The sequence below is a fragment of the Episyrphus balteatus genome, chromosome 1 (genome assembly GCF_945859705.1).
Source record: "Episyrphus balteatus chromosome 1, idEpiBalt1.1, whole genome shotgun sequence".
Classification (NCBI taxonomy): Eukaryota; Metazoa; Arthropoda; class Insecta; order Diptera; family Syrphidae; genus Episyrphus; species Episyrphus balteatus.
In genome coordinates, this window is record NC_079134.1 from 166,600,845 (window position 1) to 166,619,211 (window position 18,367).

An 18,367-nucleotide genomic window follows, 5' to 3' on the forward strand; every position below is an offset into this window, starting at 1 on the left:
TACAATGAAAACATTAATTGAAGTTTCACATTTACATACGTATATTCTATTAGTTTTTTTTATCTTCCCATATCATTCCTTGTTTGTTTGTTTTTTTTTTTATTTACAAAATATATTTTTTTTTATTAATTTCTTATTAATTTATGTTTTCTGGGTTTGATTTTGGTTTTATTATTTTTGTTTTTATTTTTCGTTTTGTACTCGATTAAACTATGAGTTCTCTATTGCACATTGAGTAGGATTAAGAGAGTGTACCTATGTGTATGTGAATGTAGTTTAGTAAAGTAGTATTTTTTGTAGGTAGTAGTTAGTATTTTAGTAGGAGAATAAGAAAGTTTAGCTACAGATTAAAGAACTTTTTTTTTTTTTGTTTTTTTTTTAAAGTTTGTTTTAAATTTTATTTTTATTTTTTTCTGGTTTTAGGGATTGTAGTCAATTTGTTATATTTTTATTATTTTTTTTTAATTTGAATTTTTTTTTTTTGTTTTTGGTGAAAAACATCTACATAAGTAACAGTTTTTTTTTTTTTTTTAAAGACATTTAGTTTTATAGTAAAAATGACATTGAAACATACACAGACATAACACTGTTTTTCTTCTTTTCTTTTAACATCCTTTTTTTTTCTTTACATTTCTTTCTTTTTTTTTGATTTTTTGTTCAGATATTTATCCGTTGATGAAAACAAAGCTAAATAAAATAAAAATAAATAAAATATTACTACAAACATTTAACAATATAATTTCAAAAACAAAAAACATTTATCCATGTGTTTTTTTTTTCTATACAAAGTTTTATTTAATTGATTTACATACAAATTTACAAATACAAAATTTGATAAAAAAATAAATACATAGATACATTAGTGTCACCCTGTGTTTCGTCCTTTGTTGAAGATTTAGTGTATTAAGAATTTACAAAATATTTTGATTTAAATTGTTTAAATTCATTCAAGTTTTCTTTGTGTTTTTTGTGTGTGTAGTATAGGTAGATGAAGATTTGTTATAGAAGAGGAATGGTTGCACATAAAGAAATAAAGTAAATTTGCCAAACAGGATGGTATTTTATATTTTTTTAGAAGGTGCCATTAATTAATTTAAATTTAATTATTAATATTATAGTTAACTTTAAATTTTGTTACTGCGTTACGATAAAGAAGAAATTGGTTAATAAGTTGATGGAACTAAATTATCTAAAAATAGATCTAAAACAACTCCGTTACCAATTATTTCTTTATCGTAACGCAGTACCATAAGAGTAACGCAGTTAATGTTTTGGCCGTTTAACAGTGACGCAGTTGTAAATACCTATCATGATTATGCAAAAATTGGTAAAGAATTTATTTTAGATCTATTTTTAGGTAAATAAATTCAACAAATTTCATAAAAATTAATTGACTTCAGTTCAGTTTTAACTTTGTTCACCTGTAACTTTTTTTAGAAAAACATTTAAGTAAAAGATGACGGCCGAGATGTAAATTTCAGAAGTGTGATTTTCGAATAACTACCAATCCTATGAAATTTGGGGTTAAGTAAAAACTGCTGCGTGACCCGATTTTCTAAATAACGCACAAGTGATTTTCGAAACTTCTAATTGGATCTTGAATTTCCTTTCATGTTGATTTGGGGGAACCTTAAAGCAAAATTTCGACTGCATATAGTACTTTTTTCAAACATTTTATGTCTATTATTGGCAGTGCATGAGAAGTTTATAATTGCCCCATTTTTTGAAACTTCTTTAGTATCATAGTGATACACGATGAAACGAAAAAGCGACAAGAAAAACCAATTGATTATAAGTTTTTGTTTCAATAGATAGATTAATGAAATTTATACATTAGATAGGTAATTAAATAAACTATAATCATATTCAAAAATCTGAGATAACGGTGAAAAGATGTTCTTTTCTTAAACACGTTATATCTTTTGATCTAGAGCATACAAATTGTATTTAGTTTTAATACGCATGCTGATAATATTACCTTTCATTTGATATATCACACATAAAGGTACGTGCTCTTAAAGTTACACATTCTTAAATAGAAAAACCTGAAAGGAAGTACCGTAATCCCGGTTTGAAATTTCGACATTGTTGGCTTTAAAAAATTCTTACTTTTTTTGTAGGCATGGTAGAAATATGATTGAAGCGTCATAGAAAAGGTAAAATAATAAGCTTTCAGATGGTACATTATTATTATAGGTTGTCATATAAAAAAATAGATTTCAAGGTGATGGAATAACAAAAACGCAGATTTTAACGATTTTTTTTTTGCAAGAAAAATGATTTTTTAATATCTTCACATCCTGTTTAGCTACAATTACATTATACAAAATAAAAATCAAAACGAAAAAACCTATTTTTTAGGAACTAATGACCCAGAAGTCTGTATATGTATAACCTGACAAGAAACATGTCCTTGTATTAAAAAACATTTTAATATGTCTGACAGCCGAATTAATTTTATTTTTTGTTTATTTCTATTAATTATTTAATTAATTTATTTTTTTGATTTTCTCCTATCTACCATTTTTTTCAATTGATTATAAATTTATTTGTTTTTTTTCCAATCTTCATCTTCGTAATATTGTTCGATTTTTTTTTTTTTTTGTAATTTTAAAATTTTTGAATTTTCTACCAAAAACTAAATTTCTTACAGAATTTTTACTCTCAATCTTAAGTATAAAATGTAACTACATTTAATTTAATTATTATTTAATATTTAAATATATATATACTTTTTTTTTATTTTTTTTTCGTACCTAGTGAATCTATCTAATTAAAAAAAAAAATTATATAATAATAACTTTATGATCTACAATAAATATAAATATATTTTTTTTTATTTTTTGTTTTGTTCCTCCTTAATAGTTGATCAAGATCAAATTATTTTTTTCTATTTTTTTTTTAATTTTATAAAATTGAACGTTAATTTAGTTTTTTTGTTATTTTTTTTTTATATATTCCAGGATGTGTAATTATGAATATGTGCAAAAAATGTAATAATAATTCACATTTTATTTTTTTTTTTAATTTATTTTTTTTTTTATAACAATAAATGTGTGTGCAGAATTTCCTTGTTTTTCAGTGTCTCCTGCAGAATCAGTCCATTTTCATATTTTAATAGAAATTTGTTTTTATTTTTATTTATTTTTTAAATTAACATTTTGGTGAGCGCCACGCTATATTTATTTTTCTTTAACGAAAAAAAAAACCTAGCGCTAGATTTTCTAAATATATTTGCCCAAGTCTTCGTGAAAGTCTTGCAAATAGGCTAAAAGCTGAGGAAATGAAGGCCTCTGCTTTGGATCGGTCAGCCAACAGCATGACATCACAGTGAAGCTGATTAAAATATTGAAGCCATGAGGATAAAATCTTCATCAAATTCATAAATACTTACAACTCATCTGGACAGTTAATAGGTTGTCCAAGTCTAAAGCCATCCATAAGGTACGGCGTTAGTTCAAAGATGTCCACTTCTTCAAATGGTATCGTTGCTAGAGTTGCCAACTCCCAGAATAGTACACCTAAACTCCATATGTCACTAGTACCGGAGTAGTATTTTTTCTGCAAAGTTTCTAAGGCCATCCATTTAAGAGGGCGATTCTCGTTGTCTCCCAGGCAGTGGTAGTCATCGGGAAATAGGTCACGCGATAACGCGCTATCACAAATTTTCACATAGGATTCCGAGTCCAGACTAAAATGAGTAAAGAAAAATAAAGTTTTCTTAGACTTTGTAGAAACTTTAAGGCAAAAAACTGTGTATTGGAGAAATAATTATATAATAGATTCCCAATGAGAAAGGTCCTTGCAAGTTTTCTATATGACGACGCTACAGGAGTCATTCTCGAGGTGGCGAAAAGACATAAGGCAAAGGGACATAACGCCCGTAGTTCATTAATGGGGCTTATGTCCCACTTGAATTTGACATAAGATCCACATTCAAATGGGGGGTTATTTCCCACTGAAGTTGAACCCCAAATTCTATAAAATTTGGCTGGATTCCTTTTGAAAACAAAAATAATAAATAGGTGGGGCATAACTCCAAAAAACATTTTTGTATGGACTTGTGTCTCAATAAGGTGGGACATAAGTTAAAAATCAAATTATGTATTTATGTCTCTCTCATAATTTTATGATGTAGGAAATCTTTGTTATTGTTAGTGGGACCTAACGCTCACTTTTTATTTGTGGGGCTTAAGTGGGACATAAGCTCCACAAGACGCGATATGTCCTTGGTCCTTATGTCCCTGCACCCATCCAACACTTATTTACGGTTCTCTTTTTTTTATTTTACAGGTACACAATCATTCCAAATAGCAGATCTTTGAAATTTGAAATCGATAATTTTAGGTTGAAGCCTCAAATTCGATAGGATTCGATTAATGAACCGATTTATGCGTAAATTTTAGCTTGTTAGTATTAATCCAAACACCAGAAAATTTAATATTGACAAAATTTTTTTTTATATTATATCGATGGTGTGGAACTGACATCACGGTTCGAATGATTTTACTAATAGTCGGCCATTGCCACCCCTACATCCTGGTATAATAACCCATTTGTGGCATATTGAGAGTAAGGGAACCTCTTTCCATGCTCCATATATATTAACGACGAGTATCCTACATTATAGTCGGTATCGGTACATATAGAAAAAGGATTCCAGGGTTGATTGGTGTGTGCGTGGGTGGTTTGATGGGTGATGGCTTGTGGATGGTGATATAAATGGTTATTATATGGAATGGGCTTGAATTCAACACACAGAATGGTTTTATATAGAGAAAAGGGATATATAATCGAAGACCATTTCGAACAGAGACCCTGGAACCGGATAAGCAAATTGCGAGTGGTCAGTCATTGGAACATATCAACGGGCACATAAATTTTCTCTTCTTCTTCTTTTTTGATATTTAACATTTTCGGTTGATTGATGATTTTAATGGCATTTAATGGCTTCAGGGTGGTTTCATATAGTTGATGATTGTGTGATGTGTGCGATGGGGTTCGGGTTGGGGATTGGTGGGTATTGGGGTATAGTTAAATTGATATGATTGTGTGGTGTGTGTATGCAGATAGATTGTCTTTATAGGGTAAGAGCACTTGTGTATGAAGGACAACGATGACGACGAATACCTAGAATATCCTGCGATTGATGTTTCCAAATTGTCTTCGATTTGTTTACACTTGTCGTCGTCATCGTTGTCGTTGGTCCTCTATATTTATACACCAAGAGGAGTGAGCGAAGGAGAGAATGTATATAAACAATATCGAAGCGACTAATTGAATTCGGGGATAATTAAGTGTCATTTTGTGAAGAGCTTAAGAATTGGGCTCCACATGGACACAATTTATTAAAGTTATTCCATAGAGCTAGCTGTAATTTGGGAAACTTGATAGAAAATGTATATAATTAGAGAAACATGGACATGGACAGGTATTTCGTAGAAAATTGATGTCCTCAAATAGGTGACTGGAGTTCTATCTTTACTCTGTCTTTATAGTAATAAAAATTAATTTCATGACTTTTATTGAGAAATGTCTATTTATCTGCGTCAGTCGAAGATAAAATATGGTCTTTTTCTATTTTCATATTTAAGATAAACAATTAGAGAAAATTTGATCACATTAGTGAGAACGAAAATTGACATTTTTATACTTTGCTATTAATGAATGGTTTTTAAAGGTCAAACATTTCATTAAATTTTTGTTTGATATTATGACCTTTAAGGATATGTTTTTCCTCCTGAGTGCATTAATATAATTGGGTTCAATTTATAAGTTCAAGTGACCTCACACTTTACATACCTCTACTCGCAAATTTTACAGTCAACTCTTTAAATGTTTAGAAGATTACAAAAATCTAGAGCGTATATGTTGAGTCAAGGCAAGAAAAAAATTGTAAGGGCCGGTGGTGTCTATTCCTATCTGTTTAGGCGGGGGGGATTTTCTAAAAAAATGACTTAATTTGAAAAAAAAAAAAAAATATTTAAAATCAACGGTCACACCAAAAGTAACGTACTGTACGTTTTTGTAAAGCTTAAAACTATATCTTTTAATATCTTTTTAAATATAGCTGTTTAATTTACTAGTTTTTGAAAAATTAGTTTTCAAAATCAAAATTTTGAAAAAAAAGTGAAAAAATAAATTTCGAACTTATTTCTTTCAAAATTGTATGTAATTAAGTACTAATTTAAGTTACATAATTAAATGTTCTTATTTGTTTTTCAATGAAAACTGAAAACTGGATCAAAAAACCGTCCCATACAATTTTTTTCAACCTATACGATCTAGCTTTTTGGTACGTTCCTCCCGCATATCCTTCATCTCAATGGTTGCCAGCCCCAAAAACCACGTTTCATAGCTTTGGTTTTTCATAACTTCGGTTTTTCGTAACTTCGGTCTTTCATAACTTTGGCCTTTCATAACTTCGGTTTTTCAAAACTTCGGTTTTGCGTAACTTTGACGCCCGTAACTTTGTCGCGCATAACTCTAGTTACCATTTCACTTCAGCTCCTTCAAGCTCTTCCCAAGTTGAGCGGGCGATGGCGATTCTAAACATGGTGACTTAGGCGACATGGGAATATAAAGAGCAGTGATCGCAGTGAGCAGCATACAAAAAAATCAGCTATTAATAGCTGCTATTTAATCACTCTTCAAATAGCAGTTAACGTCGCAAAATATTCCTTGATTTTTTTTTCTGATTTGAAGTATGATCTTGATCAGATTTTCGAACAAAATGCAACCAAATGTCACTTGTGCTTTTTCCCACATACTTTCCATCAATCTCTTTCTATATCATTACCATTCATTCACGCATTCTTTTACTTGTCTCTACATACCACATCTCTGCTCTTTTCATCATTTATTATTAGATATGGAGAACAGAAACAGAATGCTCACATAAGAGCAGATAATTTTTTAAAGAGTAGAGAAATTTTTGTGAAAAAAAGTCGCGAAGATAAAAAGAGCAGAGAGCACTAGGAAAAAAAAAACAATTTGTCTATGAATTTTGGGTTCTTCGAAGTTCTTTGATGTTTTTTTTTGCAAATGCAGCACAGATAAACAAATATGAAGGCACGTAGTCAGGGGCGTACACAACATTGGGGCAAGTGGGGCAGTGCCCTGGGGCCCCCAACACGCCAGGGCCCCATAAGGAGGCAATGCAGAGAAGGCAACGGGTTATAAAAGTATCGAACCAATAAGATAAGATATTTGACATGAATCACTTCCGACAGAATAGAGACAAATTATATTTTCAGTGAATTGGTAGCCACATAATATTTCATCTAAAAAAAAAGTATTACCTCAGGGGTCCCAAAAAAATAAATCGCTTTTTTGAAAGAAAAATTACATATTATCTTGGGGCCCCAAAGAATATTACTTACATAATTTTAGCGAACAAAAAATGATAGGTTCATCAAGGGCCCCAAAAAAAAAAAATAAGTACTTTTTTATTTGTTCTTATTTTGTATATCAAAGGGGACCAAAAAATTTAGTCTTGCCCCGGGCCCCGACAACTCAACGTACGCCCCTGCACGTAGTGTTTCCCATGTGGTCACTTTTATGGGGTATCTATTGTTTGTTTTTTTTTGTGGGATTTTCTTCAAGTAAATTATTATTTATTGTCATGCGTTTGCTGTTCTAATTTTGTTATTGCATTTTTGTATGGTTGAGAACCGAAAAGCGAGCAGCTATATTGAAGAGCAATCGCAACTGTTTATGGTTCTCTGCTCATTAGAAGAGCAGAGTGATTAAAAGCAGCTATCGCAATAGCAGCCTCAGCCCAACGATTGACTATATTTTTTTACCACCTGATATGAAAACATTTTTCCAACCCCTGCAGGTGTTTTCGATGCAGTTGGATGATAGGGTACTGATTTTTTCAATTCGCGGGGAGACGGTTCTTACTTTATTGGCGGGATAATAAAGTACATCAGTGTTGAACTTGCGCATTGAGGGTGGTCTTATTGGAAAATAATATAGGGCCTAAATGAGATCCTTGTGGTACACTTAAATTAACTAAAGGATCAACAAAACTATGTCCTCTGTTCGCAAAGTGAATTATACTTACTAGCAGTTTCGGGTGGCAATATCCTTGTGTAAGATTCCTAAAGAGTGTAGATGGGCAAGGCCCTTAGTAACATGCAATCCAAACTCGACCAGCGTTCGTGTACTGAGTGGAGAGTTTGTTTCCCTTGATTTTTGAAGAAATCTGCAAAAAGAAAGTTTTTCAAATTTATAAAACTGAAAGTACAACCTCACAATCATAACTTACATTTTTAAATTACCCTTAGCTGGATTGGGATAAGCAATCTCAGGCGGGCCTGGCAGCTCAGTGTTCGCCATCATTGGTGCCAGAATATTCTGATGGCTAACACCGATCAGCATTGATGCATCTTGCAGCAAACACGCAACTTGTGTCAAAGATGCACCATCCACAACGGTTTTTATTAATATATCACAGGAATCGCCTATTCTGCCGGCATAAATCCGGCCGTACGTGCCCTCCTTGATCAAATGCTGACAAAGAAGTGTGCCCGGTTGAACGCTAGGTATTCGCCGGAGTTTTTCCTTTGAGTCATTGCCACTACCCCGAGTACTTTTCGGTGTTGACATGCTATACACCTGGAAAGAGGGAACAAATTGAGAATATTGTCAAATTTGTATGAAAATAGAAGAAATCCAAAAAATAGATAATGGGGTGTGATGGTGGAGGATTCCCTTGTCAAATAAAATTATGATAATCGAGCTTGTGACAAATGCAAGTGAGGGTGAAAATCGAAACCTTTTTCTCTTCTTCGTTTTTTTTTTTGCAGTTACTCCCTTTCCACCCTTACCCATGACACATGTTAGTTTCTCACACCTTCTTTGCACCCTATACCCATACCCTTATCCATATTCTCACCCTGAACAAAGAGTTCAACATATTTGGTGTCTTTATATAATGTTGAGCAATCCCCGAATCGTCAATTGAAAACCCGGGGGATTTCTTCTCCAACCCAGTCTTGTTAAAAAGGGATGACATTTTCGAACAGAAAAACCAGAGACGAAGAGTGTGCCAAGGGAAGACGGTACAGATTTATGGAATAATCCCTTTTTAGAAAATTTTTATCATTGATTTGCAGTTTTGTGCCCTCTCTCGAAATGATGGGTTTTCGATACTCAAAATCAGGAAAATGGTCGTGTAAATGGGGAAAGGGACTTTTCACATTTGTATCCTGCGGCAGCGGTGGGTGGGTTAGTTTAATTTTCTCCTTTTCTCGGGTTCGTTTTTGTTCGTCCGTCATCGTTAACGTCTTTTTTGGGGAGAGAAATGTGAATAATTCATAAGGACCGACAGACGACGACGAGAGATAGTCGAATTGCATAGATACCGCTGTAAATGAGGTATTGAATGGTTTAATTTGGTAATTTTAATGGAATGGTATTAGGTGATGGGTATAATACACTGGATGAATTGGGTTCAAACACAAATGGAATTGGGGGGTCTTGTGTATGTTAAATCTTTGAAGTAAAAAGAGAGATTGTAAAGACAACATTTTCATAGGATCCTATCGCCCTAAAGCAGTATTTTGTTGCCAGTGTATTAGTGTTGTTTGGGGTCAGTAGTTTACTTAGTTGATTGAAAAAGAATTTAGGTATTGGCAAGTATATTTTCGTATATAAAAAATTGTTCGGAAATTTTGCCGGAGGTTATTTTTTAGCGAAAAGATATTTTCCAAGAAAAAGGATGTTTCAAGTTTTCAAAATTGATTTTCGAGTTCCAAGAAATTTTATAAAATATTTAGAGAAAATTAAAAACTTTTAATTTGAGAAAATTTAATAAAAGTTATATAGAAGTTTTAGAGTGCCTTCAGTATTGGTTGATCTTTATAATTTATTTATTTTAGCGTTTTGCATTGCATTGCTACTAAAATCATGGTAAATAAAGTGTAAAAATTTCGTTTTATTGGTAATTTCTTTGAGTAAAAAGAAAAGGATACGAGTTAAAAAAATAATACTTGAATACTGAAGAAGTGCGAAACTATAAAGAAAAAAGTATCTACTGATATTTTTGCTTTACAAAAAGCTGCGGCCAGTAAGTAGGCTATCATCGGAGTCTGCCTATAGAAAATTTCAACATTTCTCTTTTTTTGGTCACTGACTAATAATTCCATATCATATCAATTCAACATTGGTATCAAAAGAAATTGCAAGCAGATTCTGTTTCTTAAAGATCTCTTAACGTCTTAACGTTCGATTAATTACGATACATGAGAAATAAAGGCTTTCTATAAGAATTTTAGAAGAATGTTTTAGGCTCAATCACTCATCAAGATCAATTTAACCGCTGGATTACGCAGCAAGCAATTTTGAAGTTCCTGTGAATAACTTTTAAGAACTTCATTTGAACTCCCTTGACCCTTGTAGTATTTCATCGAGTTCTGTAACGACTTGAGAAAAATAAAGAGTTCCTGTCTACAAAGATTAATACTTTCGGGTAATTTTAGACACAAATAAAAAAAAAAAACAAAAAAAAACATGTGTGAGAAGAACTTAAAGGTACAAAGAACTCGATATTGAACTTTGAACTATTAACTGAACTCACGAAACTTTAACTGAAAACAAGAAAAAAAAGAGAAAAAGGAAGCTGTTAAAGATTGACCATTCTTGTGGATTCTTTCTATTCCTGCATTAAATTCTGCGGAAGCACTGTTTTTTTTTGTATACAGGAACTCCAAAATCTCTTTCCTAGAAGTTGAAATATTTAACTTTTTCAAATTGTAATTACTGTTTAATTTAGCAGAAGTCAATCTTTTGATACCTGTTTAAATCTTTTCAATATCTTTTGTATTGCCCGAGATATCTTAAAATGAAGTAAGTGGGTTTGGCTTCATATATCATAAAGAAGATAAGATGATGTTATAAAATTTATAAAAATACCAAACAACTGAGATCTCGGGCAATAAAAAAGATATCAGAAAGATTTAAACAGATTTAAAAAGGTGGAAAATAGTTCTTATAAAAACGGTTACCAAATATGCTCAATATATTTTCCTTATATAAAAGAACAAGGTCCAAAGTACTGCATTTTCTAACGGTAATATTTCAGAAACGTTAGCTGATTAATTTTTTTTTGACTTCGGATTCGAGTTCAGCACACCGAACACCTTCAGAAAAGTATATTTTTGTTTCGGCAACAAAAAAAAAGTTTAATATTGTTAACCAGTGTAATCTAATCAATCTTTTATCCACTTGCCTCTGGCATCAGATAACGCAATGATAGCACTGGTCTTCAAAATGTATCGTTTTTTTTTCTCCTTCAAATAATTTTTTTTTGATTTCCTAAATCCAAGACTGGTTTCAGAAAAATTCTAGCACGTACCAATTTTTTAAAAATGATTTTTGAAAAATATGAGTAGTTTGTAGAAAATAACCCTTTTAGTTTCCGTTGACCTAGTACAAAAATAAAACTAATACCAAATTTTGTATTTATTAATTAAAGTTTACACACATTTTAAAATACTAATTGACAAAAACAGCAAAAATATTGAAATCCTGCAGTTTTTAGTAAATCCCACATGAACAAAAACACTTTAATCTAGGAGAATGTAAAATCTCAATGCCCGTTATATAAAAAAATTTTCTAAATTTTAAAATTTGTCTCTCCTAGAAACAAAATTATATTTTTCTTATGGTTTTTGATGTGCTGGGTTCGAATCCAAAGTCAAAAAGAATCTAGCACGTCAGGATTTTGAGATATACGCGTTAGAGAATCACAAAATCAAGTTTTTGGTTAAAAAATCTCAAAAAAAAACTACTGTATCTCAAAAACAGGAGAAAAAAATAAGTTCTTTTATAAACCGTGACTAGTTTAGTTGAAAAATTTTACATTACGCCAAAATATTGCTTCGAAAACAGCAAAAAAAAATGGGTTTTCGAGATTTTTTAACCAGAATATCCAAAAAAACGTGACGAGCTAGGCCAATTTTGACTTCGGATTCGGAATCAGCACACAAAAATCTTTAAGAAAAGTATATTTTTATAAAAAAGGAGGATTTCCTTGCAGACGAGTGTAGTCGTTCACTACCTACTTGTGAAAATGTTTCTGCTTTCAAGCTTTCTTAGGTAACCACAATAAGTATCTCTACAATAAGTATCCCAGTTACTACCAGAGCTCTGCAGAGATGGGCTGAAGGAAGTTTGACAGGTCTGTATAGATAACTTATTACTTCAAATAGTAGGTATCACTAATCGTACCACGGCTCACTCTTATTAGTCCTCATTATTTCGATAACGATTAGACAACAACAAAAAACTTGTAACGACTTGCTGTTACAACTATTAAATTGAATGTTGTATGTGTTTGAAACCTTCAACATGTGGGCTAAAAAAAAGTTTATTATGATTAGAGACATTTATGAAAATTTAAATGAAAATGATGACATTCTTCTAGGATTGCTATGAGCATTATGTAAATGGTACTGCTTAGCACGATGCTGCAATAAATGTACAAAAAATCGTGTCATTAAGGGATAACATTGTTTCCATTTTCATGTTTAACTGTAAATTCTCTTTCTCGGAAGATGACTTACGTTCCTTAATAAAAAGAAATAAAGGATTCTAAGAAAAAAATATTCGCGGACGTGTTGAATTATAGAGAAAAATGACTTAAGACTTCTACTTGCTTAGAAATCTTGTAGAAAGCTTTGTAGGAAATAAGGAAAAAAAAAAAAAATTAAAATGCACAACACCGCATACTTCAAGCTCATTAACACCAACTCCACATTTTTCAACAAACAGCATCTTGTTTTTCAAAATTTATTTGAAAAGGAGGCTTATTAAAGGTGATAAAACAAACACAAGACTCCCCTTTTTTGCCTTTTTTTGGGAAGGAAAACAACTCATCATCAGAAGATATACTTTTTACTGCGCCTTAGATCCCATTTCATCATAAGGACTTGTTGGAATTTAAACCAAAAATAGAATACTACCATAATATCCTTATACCTTACCTAACTCAAGTAAAATCTATTTCTTCTTTTTTTTTTATGTACTTCCTTCGACATTTGAACTTCTTGGCATAACTTCATCCCTCACCAAAAGTTGGTTTTCGAGGGAAGATGAGAAGTTAATTGCGTCCATTAAGCTAATCTGAAGGAAAAAGAATGATCCACTATTGTTACTTCAGGATTCGTTCGCCCGCCGTGTCGACGAGGACGACACGGTCGCGTAGTCATTCAATTTCAATTCAAAAAAGGCAGACAAATTCTTAAGATTTTATCATCCACTTATTACTTTCTTCAAGACGATGGAAAAACGACAACGAAGTAAAGAAGACGAAGGAGTAGCTTGATAAAAAACAAGGACGTGATAATTGACATCCAAGAGTGGAAAAAACACCTCCTTATTTTCAATAACATTCTATCTTCTCTATTAAATTATCCTAAGAGGATTTGATTTTTTTTTTCTTTTTCTTTTTCTATTTTTTGTTTTTTTTTTTTTTTTTTAATCTACTGTATTTAGTCTGCACACGCGAATGACAACACTGACTGATGAATCCTCTTGAAACACGTCAGCACACACATAAAATTGCACTCATGATGATGTTGGAAATATGACAGCGTTATAACCACCCTTTTCGGGTTTTTGGTATCGGTATGGTTTTTAAGGTGGTGTATGTCATCTCTTGTTGTGTAGCCAGCTCGAAATGAAACTTTTCGACGAGATAAGTACCTACAACACATGTGCCATGTTCCAACACTAAAATCGGACATGGGACAGTGACACTTTTAAGTGGGCTTTAATTGGAGTGTACTGTCATTTGCAGGGTATGATATATGGTTGCCAAGGTGATCAGAAATTAAAGTTTTTAACTTGTAGCTATCAGCTAATCATTTATCAAAAATATCATATACAGTAGACTGATTAAAAAAAAAAAAAGATTGTGTTTTTGAGTTTGGAATTTTATAACTTTTTAATGGTTCATCAAAAAAGCTAGATTTAATAAAAAATGAAGACAAAATTACATTTTAAATTTTAAAGTTGAATAACTTCGAAACAGGGCAGTTTATCAAAAAAATTATTAAGAGCTTTTTTGTAGAACGTTCAATTTTATTGAAGAAAAAAAAAATCTAGCATTTTTGATGAACCGTTAAAAAGTTATAAAATTCCAAACACAAGAACACAATCTTTCCCATGTAAATCATATGGGAAATAGAAATTTGCGATGCGGCGGTACTTAATGTTAATATTAAGGGCTGAAACTTTTACAGTATTTTTTTTTCGTCACTTCCAACAATATTTTCGGTATTACTTTCAAAAAAAAATTTTTTTGAATCAGTCTAATATAAAGCTTTTTAGACTTTGGAAAATATATTTATTTTTTTAAGTTTAGTGACCGTCTTTTTAATATGAAAATCCTTTGATAGCGAACGAGAACATAAACAATAAATACATCAGGTTCTCCAGCAGTTGTTTAAATCAGTGGCTGTCTACTACTACTACTACTACTACTACTACTACTACTACTACTACTACTACTACTACTACTACTACTACTACTACTACTACTACTACTACTACTACTACTACTACTACTACTACTACTACTACTACTACTACTACTACTACTACTACTACTACTACTACTACTACTACTACTACTACTACTACTACTACTACTACTACTACTACTACTACTACTACTACTACTACTACTACTACTACTACTACTACTACTACTACTACTACTACTACTACTACTACTACTACTACTACTACTACTACTACTACTACTACTACTACTACTACTACTACTACTACTACTACTACTACTACTACTACTACTACTACTACTACTACTACTACTACTACTACTACTACTACTACTACTACTACTACTACTACTACTACTACTACTACTACTACTACTACTACTACTACTACTACTACTACTACTACTGCTACTACTACTACTACTACTACTACTACTACTACTACTACTACTACTACTACTACTACTACTACTACTACTACTACTACTACTACTACTACTACTACTACTACTACTACTACTACTACTACTACTACTACTACTACTACTACTACTACTACTACTACTACTACTACTACTACTACTACTACTACTACTACTACTACTACTACTACTACTACTACTACTACTACTACTACTACTACTACTACTACTACTACTACTACTACTACTACTACTACTACTACTACTACTACTACTACTACTACTACTACTACTGCTACTACTACTACTACTACTACTACTACTACTACTACTACTACTACTACTACTACTGCTACTACTACTACTACTACTACTACTACTACTACTACTACTACTACTACTACTACTACTACTACTACTACTACTACTACTACTACTACTACTACTACTACTACTACTACTACTACTACTACTACTACTACTACTACTACTACTACTACTACTACTACTACTACTACTACTACTACTACTACTACTACTACTACTACTACTACTACTACTACTACTACCACTACTACTACCACTACTACTACTACTACTACTACTACTACTACTACTACTACTACTACTACTACTACTACTACTACTACTACTACTACTACTACTACTACTACTACTACTACTACTATAAATCAGTGCTGCCATTTGTTATATGGAAGAACAAGCTTTGTTTCGATTTTTTGCAGTGCAGTGATTGTTTCAAAGATGAACCATTTTGAATTAGGGTAACTTCGGGCATTATGGCGCATCTATCAACTACCTTACTTTCAATAATCGTATTTGAATAAAACCAATGCAAAAACTTAAATAACCTCAATTTAACGTTAATTTTATAAAACTTATTTATAAATTACATTTCTGAAATGCAGAATAAACGTAAAAAATGTAAAGGGCTCCGATGTAAATGCGGTTCGCCATATTGCCAGTACATAGGGCAATATGGTTTTTTTTTTTTGACTATTTTTAATAAGCTTGAAATTTTATTTTTAAATAATTTATTTATGTTACGTTTTGAATAAAAAACAATGATTTAAGTTAAAATTGTTGTCCGTAGTTTGTGCTTGTGCATAATGCCCTAATTTACCCTAGCTGTATTTTTTTATAAAACGAAAATACTAAAAGTCAATTATTTTACACCGATTCAACGAAAAGTCATTGGGCCCTACCAATATAATCAAATTTAAAGCTCACTTTATTATTTAACTAAATTCTACATAATTCACAATACCAAAAACCAATTTAATAGTTTGTTTAAAGGATAAGGCTCGGTTAAATTTAATAGTTAAAAAACACAACTATAAAATTTAACCGAGCGTTAGCCTTTAAACTGACTATTAAATTGCTATTTTCAACCGTCTGTTGAAAATATCAAGGTTTACACAACAAAAACCACTTTATTTATTGGCAATGCTGCGGCTTTGTAATTTCTTTATTATGGAAGAAAAATTATTTTGAGATTTAATGAAAATTTGTAAAACTTAAGTAAAATACACAATTAAAGCGCTTCCAAGTTTTGAGAACAAAAGACATTTATTTTAAGAATCATAGGCTAAAGTGGCCTTAAATGGCACCCCAAGGTAAAATGGCCCCCTTGCTAGAAATCGTAGAATCGAACATAATTACAAAGTTTTATGAACGCGATTCTTATTTTAATCTGGCAAAACCGACATATACGAAGTTTTAGCAACTTCAAGCCATTATTTAAAATTCGACAGGTCAAACTGTCTTTAACCACCTAAAAAAGTACACTCGTTATAATTTTATGAAATTTTTTTCTGCAAAAAAAAATATAAAAAACATTGTGTTTTGGAAAAAGAAGTTAAAATACGTATGTATGAATTATTTCTTAATAATTTAATGTAATAAGTTGGCTTAGAACGATTTTAGATTTTTCGGTATAAAACTTAAATTCAAAAAACCCAAAATGGGCAAAATGGCCTACTTAGTACTTGGGTAAAATGGCATACTTACTTGCACATTGCATTTTATACTGACTTTCACATTTTCATTTTTTTATATTGAAAATGGTTGCTAAACATAAACGATCTACAGAGAGGAAGCTCTGGACTGATGAAAGTCCTTGATTCCGTCCTGGAAAAAAGTATCCAAATTATTCGAAGTTCCAAAAACTACAGTAAGGAGATGAGAAACCAACATGAACAGGGTTTTGAATGACTCACAGAAATTTTGGGATTAAGCACCACTTGTTCCAAGAAAATGGAAAAGAAGCCCTTTGATTGATTTTTCATTTAAAATCACGTATATTTAGACAGTGACATTTTACCGGGTAAATTTGATCAGTGAAATTTGTAGACGTCTTGAAAATTAAAAAAATTAAATACTTTTTTAAATTTTTTTAACTCGCAAAGCACAAAATTGTGGGAGTAATATATTAAACTTTCAAAAGTATAAAGCATTTAAGTTTGAATGTTACTTTTTTTCGATATATGGGACATTTCCCTTAGGGGGGCCATTTGAGGCCACCTTTCCCCTACATTTAACTCTACTAACTATCAGCAAACTAGCCCAAAACAGCAAATGTTACTGCTCCAACCAACGGCGGATCCAGGGGGAGGCACGGGGGCACGTGCCCCCCCCCCCCCCCAGAACTGGTTCATACTTAAAGCAAATCAAATGATATGAGTTGTTAAAATATATGAATAATAACAGAAAGAACTTGAGTGAAACTCTTGTCTTTTTCTGGCTGGAAATGCAAATTTTATTGTTTGTTGCATCCCTTTTCCATGAAAAACTGCACCCACACGAATTTTTTTCGATTTAATAAAAAAGTGAATTTTCCAATTTTTTTTATTAACTTCAAAGTGATTTTGGTGAAAAATTTTGATATGGACATTAGACTGGGCCAAAAAAATAAAATATTTTTTTTTTTGAAAGTTACTTCGAAAATCTTGTTCAGGATGATGAAAAAAAAATTTGGTGAAAATTTGAGCCGTTAAAAATAATTTTAAGAGGGTATCATCGGTGTTTTTTATTTTTATACATGATATGATGTGTTACAACAGAACTGCTAGACGATCAAAGTAAAAAAAATTTCTGTTCATTTTTTCTTATATAAATTAAATTTCCTACAAAAAAGATCTGATTGAAAATTTTCTTCAGACGAGCCGTATTCGAGTAATTAAGCTTTTTAAATCGAAGTGTTTTTTCAATTTGACTGTTTCACTTTGGAATTTTGTGATGAGCAAATAAGTGAATAGAAAAATAAAACCACGACAGATTCTTATAGGAAATTTAATTCTCTACAAAAAAGGTCTCAGAGTAATTTTCCCTAAATTGAGTTCTGAAGAAGTTATTCACGATTTAAAAATTGATTTTTTAATTTTTTTCTCG

The 18,367-nt window shown here is 31.4% G+C and overlaps 1 protein-coding gene across 2 annotated transcripts in view; it reads right to left on the reverse strand.

The window, feature by feature from the left end:
* Positions 1 to 3,041: 3,041 nt before the first annotated feature.
* LOC129920989 (tyrosine-protein kinase Drl) overlaps positions 3,042 to 18,367 on the reverse strand; it is a 67,109-nt gene continuing 51,783 nt past the window's right edge. Inside the window, exons 6-9 of one of the 2 annotated variants that reach the window (XM_056002582.1) lie at positions 8,273 to 8,622; positions 8,069 to 8,209; positions 3,395 to 3,691; positions 3,042 to 3,336 (exon numbers count right to left, since the gene is read on the reverse strand). In XM_056002582.1, the coding sequence (XP_055858557.1) occupies positions 3,225 to 3,336; positions 3,395 to 3,691; positions 8,069 to 8,209; positions 8,273 to 8,622 (900 nt within the window). In that variant the 3' untranslated portion in view covers positions 3,042 to 3,224. The remainder of the gene's footprint in view (positions 3,337 to 3,394; positions 3,692 to 8,068; positions 8,210 to 8,272; positions 8,623 to 18,367) is intronic. The other variant, XM_056002581.1, reaches the window with a different exon arrangement.